This window comes from Notechis scutatus, chromosome 1, assembly GCF_049901735.1.
Source record: "Notechis scutatus isolate UNSWTSFEM ecotype Mainland chromosome 1, rNotScu1.2, whole genome shotgun sequence".
In the NCBI taxonomy this organism is placed as follows: domain Eukaryota; kingdom Metazoa; phylum Chordata; class Lepidosauria; order Squamata; family Elapidae; genus Notechis; species Notechis scutatus.
Window position 1 is genome coordinate 229,611,465 of NC_142009.1, and position 9,914 is coordinate 229,621,378.

Consider the following 9,914-nt stretch of genomic DNA (forward strand, 5'->3'; position numbering starts at 1 on the left):
GAAACACTGGAAGAAAGTTTGAAGCAGGGAAGGCTTTGGAGCCTCTATTAGTGCTTGTAATGTTATTTCAGTTGTACAGAAGTGCTTGTGGAATTTATCCATATCCATTGGGTAGATTCCCGCCAGAATCCAGTTGTTTGCAAGAATATCAGTAGAAAAAAAATTGCGAGTGATTTTGCTTGGGTGATGTAAGCCCCTTCTCATTTGGATACCCTTCTAATATTCTTCCATTTCCTCTGGCAGGTGCTGAAACTGCTGTTGGTGGCCTGGGATCGGAGGTTGATCTTTGCCATAGGCACTTCAAGCACCACTGGGGAATCAGATACAGTCATCTGGAATGAGATTCACCACAAGACGGAATTTGGGTCCAATCTCACAGGCCACGGCTACCCTGATCCCAACTATCTAGACAATGTACTTACTGAGCTGACAGCTCAGGGAATAACAGAGGAGAGTGTGATGCAGGAGAAGGACTGAAAGTGTAAGAGGAAAGGGGAAGGACTTTGTCCAAGGGAGGAGTGACAAGTATAGCAGCGTGTGCATGGAACAAGCTCCTCCCTCTTCCATTGTGCCTGCTCTGTCCTCTCATCCTCCTACCGTAGGCCTCTTAAAAGGCTCAGCTGTGGTTAGGCAGCTGTGGGCTTGCTTAAATGAGGAACTCCCAGCCCATTTTCATATGTGGCCCACAGCACCTGATGTATAAAAAGCAAACAAACCTGGGAAGGTTTGTGTGTTCCTCTTCAGCATGAGGAGGAGTGTCCTGTTGAGGCCTGAGGTTATATTAACCTCAGTACTCATAGCTACTTTAGCTTTGTATCTCAAAAACTGGGCTTGGGCCCTCTCTGGGATGCAGTCCCATCTTCTGTCCATGAACAATAAGGGATGGCTGTGGGCAACAGGCAGCTTGGAATGGCAGAATCATGTGCAAGTCAAAAAATATGGCTTTGTTTCAGAGGTACAGAAGATTGAAACCAGCCCTCTCGTTGTCGTTCCCTCCCCCCTTTCTTTCTTACCCAGCTAGGTGCCTGGTTCCATGTTGTCATGTCCCTGCTGCTTTTGTGTCATGGGCTCAATGTGAGTCATGATATACGCTGTCTACCGGTCTGGTACTTCACTCCCTGCCAGCTTCCTTTTTTTGAGAGGCTGCATCTGTAGTTCCCACCCAAGGTAGTTGAGCAGGAGGCCTGCTTATTGCTCCTTAGGGAAGTAGATTGGAAATTTGTTCTCTTGAATGCATTCCAAACTGGGTCAATGCATGCCAAATCTCTGCGGCCCACTTAGGGTGGATGAGAGCAGAATGAATTAATTGCGGCTCGTATTTGAACTGAATGTGAAATAGGGGCCATAAATCTCTTTGGACGTGCCTGTCTCCAAAGCCAAGCCCTGTTTTTGCTCTTGTAGCTGGGGGTGTGCCGGATCAAGTTGGGCTTTGGTTGAAGTGCAGACTAGCCCTCTGGGTTAGATCACATCAACTGACTTGCCAGATCAATGCTGAGCGGTGTGTCCCAGTTTTGTTTATGAATTGCATCATTGGGGAGGCTGCTCTACGTCTAATCTGTTTCTGTTGGGGGTTAGAATCAACAGGGATCAGGGGGACGGTGAGGGAAAGACACTTCCTGTCTTCGTCCCCACAGTTCATGGTGGGTTCTTTGAACTTTCTGTATGGGGGAGTCCCCGGAAACCGATTTGAATTTATTTACCTCTTGTTTGGGGGATTTGTCACATATATTGTGTGTGGGTGTACGTATGTATGTATTTGTAATGAATGAGAAAGAGACTTTGAGGGTAGAATGTGTAACACAATGGTACTTAAAGTTAGACCTGGAGGCTAAGAACTGCCATTGATTGCCATGGTATTAAAATAAGATTTCCCCACACACATACACACACCATTTTGAAAGGGCTAGGCCAGGATTAAAACCATGAGTCTGGTGATTGGGGCAGACAGGATATGAATACAATTATCAATAGATCTATGTTGTACACCTACGTATATTTGATTTGCATATTCCTCACTCATCACTTGAGACTTTCAAGAAGAGATTGGACTGCCATTTGTCAGAAATGGTGTAGGGTCTCCTGCTTAGGCGGGGGGTTGGACTAGATGACCTACAAGGTCCCTTCCAACTCTAATTATCTGTTATCTGTTATCCTCACCTCTTTCATTTCCATTAGTCTTGAGGCACTATAAAGATCTCAACAAGTGAAGTAGGTTCAGGTGAGAGCATAAAAGAAATGAGCATTTTTGTGGAGCTGACCATATGCTTATCCACATGGGTAACAGTAGATACACACACACACACACACACACACACACGTAAGAGGAAGAGCACAGAGGTCACACAAGGCTAAGACTGCAGCGTGTAAATATTCAGGAGCTCCCAAAGTTCTCATTTTTATTGGTATTTCTTTCCAAGAAGATGGAAACATGCTCATAGGCTTGATTTCTTTAGAAAAGTTAAACTATGTATCAGTCTCTTCTTTTTGGATACCCTAATATAGAAGTTAAAACAATATCCTGCTTGCTCTTTTCCTAGTTCTCTTCTCCTAACATTAAATTCTTAAATCTTCACCATAGTAATAGTAAAAAAGGGCTATCAATGGTTCTGAAGTGTCCATCGTAAAACTGAAATCCCTTTTGCAGTGAATAAATGAATAGAGCATTTCCCAGCTGGGTTTGCGGTTTCAAACATCTTGTCGTAGTAGACAAGAATAACAAATTTCCCTTTCAAGGTTTTCTTAATGCCACCTCTCCCTTGTACCATATTTCCTCTATAACCATGGCATTCCCTCATATGCAACTTAATCTCCAAGATAAGGGAAAGGGCTGGGAAGATCATTTTCTTGCCATCAGCATCTCCCAATGGAAGGGGGTCAATTTGCTTTTTTCTTTTGTATTGTTTGGGCGGATTGGTTTCTTCTTTCAACTCTCCAGATTTTCTTTAAATTGCATTGTAGAGTATAAGCAACTTGATGAAAGAGTCTTATCAGGAATGATAGTTTTTGGTTTCTGAATTTTGGGTCCGAAAGCAGATTGTGTGGGCGCTGGTAGTGGGATAGGGAGCGGGAGGGTGGGATATGGGAGCCATATTGTATATTGTTTGTTGTTTGTGAACGGTGCGTTTTGCCCGTCTCTTAGTTCGTTGCCTTGCTTGAGGATGGCACCCTTGGGGTGTAACAATAAAAGGAAAATTCCACTGCCAGTTTGAATCATGTGTTGTGTTTGTCTTTTCTAAGTCTGTGCTTCTGTCTGTTGCTTATATATTTTTGTTTCAAAAGTGATCGTGTACAGTTTACTTACCTGGAGAACCGGTAAGGGGAGAGGGCTGAGGGGAGTATTTTTTCAATCACAATAAATGTTGGAGAATCAGTTCAACAGAAATGAACAGAATTTGTTCACTACAACGGAGTAGTCCTAAATTATGTAGTAGTATATAATCATTGGGAGACAAATCAAAATGTCCCTCTTCAATGTAAGAAAATGATGTGAATGCGGAAAAACAAAAACCAACTGAGTTATAAATAAACTTGGAACATATTTATAGAGAGGCTAATTGTCAAGGACTGTATAAAGCTTTCCTGAGGGTTTCCGTGACTGCACAATTAGCAGAAATCAAAGCGTCTCTTTCTCCTCAAGCTAAAGTCGTAATGCTGGAAAAATCTGGGCTTGCAGAGTGTTGCCTCTTGTGCAGTGATTACAGAATCAAATGTTGGTCAGAACTGGGTCAGATAGAAACAAAATCCAACTCAGGCACCAGATTGAAAGAATTTTGATTTTTTTTGGTTTCTTTTTTGCTTTTTCAATAACTTTTAAGGCATTTCATACAACTTGGAATTATATTCTGTTCTATTTGTTTCCTTGACGAGAACACAATATGCCAGGCAGCCACACAGTTGCTGTTCTTACTACATTAGCTTTAATTATCACATTTCAAAATATGGCACTGGTTTTCTGAATCCAAAGATATTCTTATGCAAAAGCACTAGATATTATTTTAGCTGTCAAAATGTTTTCTCACTGAATTTCTACCTTTGCATGTTTTAGTTTTTTTATATATAACTTGAGTGCAATCTTTTTGCATCTTCTGTCTCCTTTAAGAGGGATTCCTTACTGCTCAGAACATTAAGCTATAACCAGGACAATGAAATAAAATAGAAACAAGCTTTCAGAAGGTTGATGTGGTTCTTTGACTGCTCCCTAAGGCTCCTTTATACAAAATGCTGTTTCCTAAAGTGTATTGCTGTTCAATTTGTGTTTTTACAAAGAGCACAATTTATATATTTTTGCAATTTAGACTATATTTTAATGCATTATTATTCATGCAGATTTCTTTGTTGGATCAAATAAACCAAATACATGTGATTTTCTAAGTGGCCTGCTGTGATTTTCAGGCAAATAAGGGGGACAATTCATATAACAGGAGGACAAGCACTGTGATTTAAGGGGAAAAAGAATCAAGAATGAAAGTATCTCAAGTGCAGGTAAAAATAGGTTATTGTGTAGAAGCCCAACAAGGGCACCACAAAAGCCCATGTCCAAAGGCTGGACTTTCCTTCCAGGAATAGGGGGAGTAACTCACTGAAACATTGTGGAAAATTTCCTTTTTCTAACACCCTTCCCACGAGGATATACATTCATATAAAGAACTGAGCACAGAGGTCCTATTCTCAAGGGAATAAATGGTGCTAATGCACCAGACTTGTATTTTACTTGTGGGGTGAGCTCATGGGAGGGAGGAGGAAAAGAGAAAGAAACCTGTCTTGTTGGAAGATAAAAGCCCTCTCTACTGTTCTTCATCCACACTTTATATCACTGAATAAGATCTAACATGTGAAGTTGCTTTGAATTCTGTTCTTGTGTCTTCTCCCCATTTCCTTCTTCCATCCATCCATCCATCCATCCATCCATCCATCCAACAATATTTCAGAATGTCCCTGTTCACCAAAAAGAAGAGAAATGCCAACCATGCCTGACATTCTAGGCAAACTATACCTATCTCTTGAAAAGAGAAATTGCGACTTACCTTTATTATTACTTAACTTGGCTCTACAGTACTGCTTGTAAAAATCTAGAGTATAATTTTGTTAAATCCTCATATTATCCATTTTAAGTTTACAATTAGGGGATGGGGAAAATATAGCAAGTATATTTTAGCTAAGTCGCACTATCCAGGTACTTTTAAACTACAAGAGAGCATGGCAGTCAACTTTTCCAATGTTCTCATGTTGCCAGAACTAAAATAAACGCAGGAGAGAAGGACAAGAAAATTAGCAGAAATTGTTCCAAAGTCTAGAATTGCTAAGCACAGAGAAATGTGGGTTACAACAAGTGGATTTTAGTCAGTGGTGGGATGCAAGAAGAAAGAAGATGATTGTGTAAGGTAAAGATCTTTACCATCAGTAATAATGATGAGATCAACCCAACTAAGATCTTGTTAACCTTGTCTCAACTTAAAAAACAAAACAAGATCTGGCTTGAGAAATATTGGGATGGGAGACTATTAAGAAATCCCAAGGGTAAATGCTAGTCTAGAGATTGTAAAAGGCACCTTAGTAGAAAACAGTGACAAACCTTCCCAGCATTATTACCAAAAGAAAGAAGTATGTTACAAAGTCACCCAGAGCTGAGTTCAACCTAGACATTCATCAATCATCTGTGAGTAGCCATTGGATTCTAGAAACAGTTACTTCCTATAAATTGCTGTAGAGCTCTTTCCCCACTTGACTAATAATCTAAAGGCAAAATAAAAATGTAGATTGTCACTAAATCTGAAAGTAAGACTAAATAACAGTTTGGCTTGAGTGTGTTGCATCTTACTAATGCCAAACATTGCTGTTTTCAAAATGGCTCACTAACCACTAATTATTAAGGAGCCATGGTGGCGCAGTGGTTAGAATGCAGAATTACAGACTAACTATGTCTACTGCCAGGAGTTTGATCCTGACCGGCTCAAGCTTGACTCAACCTTCTATCCTCTGAGATCAGTAAAACGAGGACCCAGATTATTGGAGGCAATATTCTGACTCTGCTTAGAGAGTGCTGAAAAGCACTATGAAGTGGTATACAAGTCTAAATGTTATTAAGGACTTTAAACACAGGCTAAACAATAGCTTCCCCATGTTCTTTTGAAGACAGAAGGGATACTCCTCTTGATTTAAAATGAAAGGTTTTCCAGTTTTTGCAATTGGCTATAGTGAGATAATAGATCTTGTCACACCTGAAGGCTAAAACAGATTTGCATAAGCTTTCCACATTTATATCTCATAGGCCATGTTCTACAGCAGTTTCCCTAAATTGTGAAGCTCTCCAAACAGTGGACTTCAGCTCCTATAATTCTCAGCAATGACCATGGCAAGGTGAAACATTCTGGGAGTTGAACTCTGCATATCCAGAGGGCATCCTCGTTGAAGAAGGTTGTCCCACAGGTGATAAACCCAAAAGAGCAGATGCTGGGAGATAGCAAAAGCTTACATCTGTCAGGCAGTGCTTGCCCCTCCACATTTCTGATTGCAGTGACTTCCTGAAGAAGTGCACCTTGGATGCCATTGCAACTTCTGTGCTTTTTAATGACCTGTCACAAGAAAGAAGGTCAATCCACATACCATGCCAGCAGGATCATTTCTGATTTATTCTTACATTACTGATTTGGGCATGGTGTGGCAGTATAAGACACAAAAGACACAGAACAAAAAAGATGACACAAATGCTTATTTACAAGTCTTATTTATAGCGTCTTCATGTTGCCAACCTGGGATTTGCACATATTCTCAAAGGTTGTCAAAATAGCTTTAACCAAATACATTTATCAAACTTTCAGCGTGAATTAGATTGCTCATAGTGATGTTACAATCTTTCTCCAGCTTTTTAAACAGCATTCAATGACTACTTTCTTCTGTGTGCCCAAAGTAATCCCCCTAATCCACACATTTTTTAACCTGTAACATCCAAGCTAACTACATGCAACAGTAGGACACATGTGGAATTATTTTGGGTGACGGGTGCCCTTGAGCCAATCTGCATGGGACCATCGCTCTTAAATTCCAGAGCTGCTGTTGCCACTTGATGTCAAAGCAGCCATCCAGAGAGACCAGTGATCTGGCCCAGGTAGGGCAACTGCCAATATTCCTAATCAAATGGAAAGCACATATTTTTTGTCCCTGATTTTGCATCTAACTCCTGAGTAGAGAGAAAGACAGTAGACATTTGTTTAGGGTTATAAATTGCTTGTAATAAAGAGATGAGTCAAAGCACACAGCAAAGCTTGTTGGGATACAGAAATCTCAAACCTTGGATCCAGTCAGTATGACTAATGGCCATACCAGAATTTTGGTACTTATAGGTAAAAGGCATGAAGTTAATAAGCCACTAAACTGGTTGTTTTTCCTGCTCTGGCTGGAGTGTATCCTCCTCCTCCATTTCAGGCAGGAGGCCATAAACAGGATTATTCGACATCAGACATGTCTTCTCTCCCTCTGTCTTGCTAAACTCCCTTTTCTTGTACCTCTTACATACATGGACAACTAGTCCGATTAAAGTGGCCAAGCCAGCAGTGGCTGCAATGGCGATCCCTGCTGCTTTTCCCTTTGACAGACCCCTACCAGCATCCCCACCACTCTTCAGGTAGTGGAGCACCTCCTCCAAGTTGGCCAACTTCCATTGCTGAGTCTGTGGATCCTTGACCCAGGTCTGATCCCTATTGCTGCTTGTAACAAGGATGATATCGGTAGCAAGGAAGCTGATGGCTGGCTTGCGAGTGAAGGGGGGCAGCCGGGCTTGAGGTAAAGGCTTATCTGTAAAACGGCCAGCTTGGACACAATATTCCACTTGACACCCATCGCTGATCAGAGCCAGGTGCTGGCTGAATCCTGCCGGACACCTTTTGAGGTATGAGTCATTTTCTGTCCCATTAAGCAATCCGGACAGTGGGTTTCCAATTTGGCAACTAAAGAACCCCCCAAATGGCACCGAATGTCGCCTTCCCCTCTCATCACTACTCACACAAACTTTGAGCTGGTCAAAAAGCTTCAGCGGGTAGTACCTGGATGGACAGGACTGAGCATTAGTGACAGGATTGGTACTCTTGGCACTGAAGAGTCCTCCAAAGAGAAATGTGGAGGTTTCAGAGACCGGGCCTCTCGCTGCACACCAGTGGGAGCTAAACTGCACTTTGGAGAGAGTGAAAATGTCGTTGCAAATCCACTTGCAGAAAAGTTTCCAAAGAAAGCAGTCTTGATGGCAATCTAAGTGGCTGAATCCTTCCTCATGTTGTTGAGATTGCAGTTTGATGGAGGTGTAACCCACAGGACAGGAGAAGTCTCCAGTGAGGGGGTTCTTCTGCTCGAGGGCTTGGCAGAGCACATCAGCATCAGGGCCTTCTAGTCGAGCACACACTTGGTAGACTCCTCCAAAGGTAAAATTGGTTGCCGTCCCTTCACAGGTGCCATCATCCACATTGGCATAGAAGTTGAAATTGGGTGAAGCTGGATTTATGCAGCCGGGATAAGTGTTGAATGTATAATAGCGGTCAATGGCAGATTCTATGGTCTTGGACAATTTCTTCAGAATAGGGCTGGGAAGTCCTGGCAAATTATCTGGGGTGATGAAGAATGGTAAAGGCAAGCCTGAACGGTCAAGAGCCACCAGCTGATTGGTGATGCTTTCTTGCCAGGTTTTCAGGGTAATCCCAGGGTAAAAAGGCAAACCCCCAAAGCTCTCCACTCTAGAGCTAGTACGGTTGCCTTGGTATTGTTTGGTTAAATTGTCTTCTGTGCCCACTGAAACACCCACATTAAAGTTGATGATGTTGTGGAAAGAGATACCAGCTGCAGCAGTGATAGCACTTCTCATGGATTGACCATCTTTCACAAAGGTAGCTTTGATAAAGTCTTCCTGAACAAGGCTGGCTCCAACATCTACTCCAGTGAGAACATGAGTGCCATAGTTCAACACTAAGATTTCTGCCAAGTAGTTAGCCATTTGAGTCTTGTTTTTCTCCAGCTGGTTAGCAATGGTGACAAGCTGTTGATGGAAGCCTTCATCTAACTTTGTGGTCAGGTCCATTTTTACAGAGTACATCAAATTCCTGATCTGAACTTTTGTGGACACAGACTTATCTCTCACTTGGTGAGTTTTCGCCCTGCGGAAATCACTGGAGAACCTGCCATTGATATGGGAAAAAGACAGCCCTGCATTGATGGAAACAGCAGTGGTACATTGATAATCCATCCAAGACTCAGTGATCTCCGAGTTCATCTCCAGCAAGCTTTGTTTAAGAGCAACGGTGAAGAAGTCATTGGGGATGATGTAAGCCCCATCTTTTGTAATTTTACACAAAGAGTAATTGAGGTTCACCACTCTACCCATATCCAAGTTCCTCAGGTTATCCCAGCCGCCTCCAGGAAGAACTCCCAACACAGGACGGTTCAAGGCTTCTTGGCACTTCTGAAACCCAGTAGCAGGAGGATGCCACTCTGGTGGTTCTCGTGCACAGCATGTCCATGTTATGAACATCAAGGAGAGAGAGATTGCCGTAGAAAGACTCATGGGTGCAGCAGTGGAGAGGACTAATCATTTGAATGGTTTAATCTGCCTTTTCGGCTGTGGCTACCCTAGCAGGGACTTCCTTCTTATGCTAAGATTAGGAATTGAAACATGAAACAGATGATGCCTCTTTGGAATTAATTCCCTCTACCCAGCTCACAGGCAGCTGATAATACCTTCACTTCCCTAATGAAAAAAAAGGCAGCAAATGGAAGTTTAGGTATCCTTGTCAAATCGTTAGATAAACTATTACTAACATAGATATTAAAAAAAACACAAGCGAATTCTATTTGATACCAGGTAGCCTCAATACCTCTGAAACTTAATATTTTACATTTCCTGAAGCTTTCTGAACAAGAGTTCTTTTAACAGA

General features: G+C 42.0%; 2 protein-coding genes across 3 annotated transcripts in view; one reads left to right on the top strand and one right to left on the bottom strand.

Annotated features, from left to right (window-relative positions):
• DTX4 (deltex E3 ubiquitin ligase 4) overlaps nt 1-3,210 on the top strand; it is a 44,523-nt gene extending 41,313 nt beyond the window's left edge. For both annotated transcript variants that reach the window (XM_026683772.2, XM_026683773.2), the window contains exon 9: nt 244-3,210. In XM_026683772.2, the coding sequence (XP_026539557.2) occupies nt 244-477 (234 nt within the window). In that variant the 3' untranslated portion in view covers nt 478-3,210. The remainder of the gene's footprint in view (nt 1-243) is intronic.
• A 3,993-nt stretch (nt 3,211-7,203) lies between these two features.
• On the bottom strand, nt 7,204-9,621 carry MPEG1 (macrophage expressed 1). Its single transcript, XM_026683771.2, has one exon. The coding sequence runs from the start codon at nt 9,542-9,544 to the stop codon at nt 7,367-7,369; it is 2,178 nt and encodes a 725-aa protein (XP_026539556.2). The 5' UTR covers nt 9,545-9,621; the 3' UTR covers nt 7,204-7,366.
• Nucleotides 9,622-9,914: the final 293 nt, after the last annotated feature.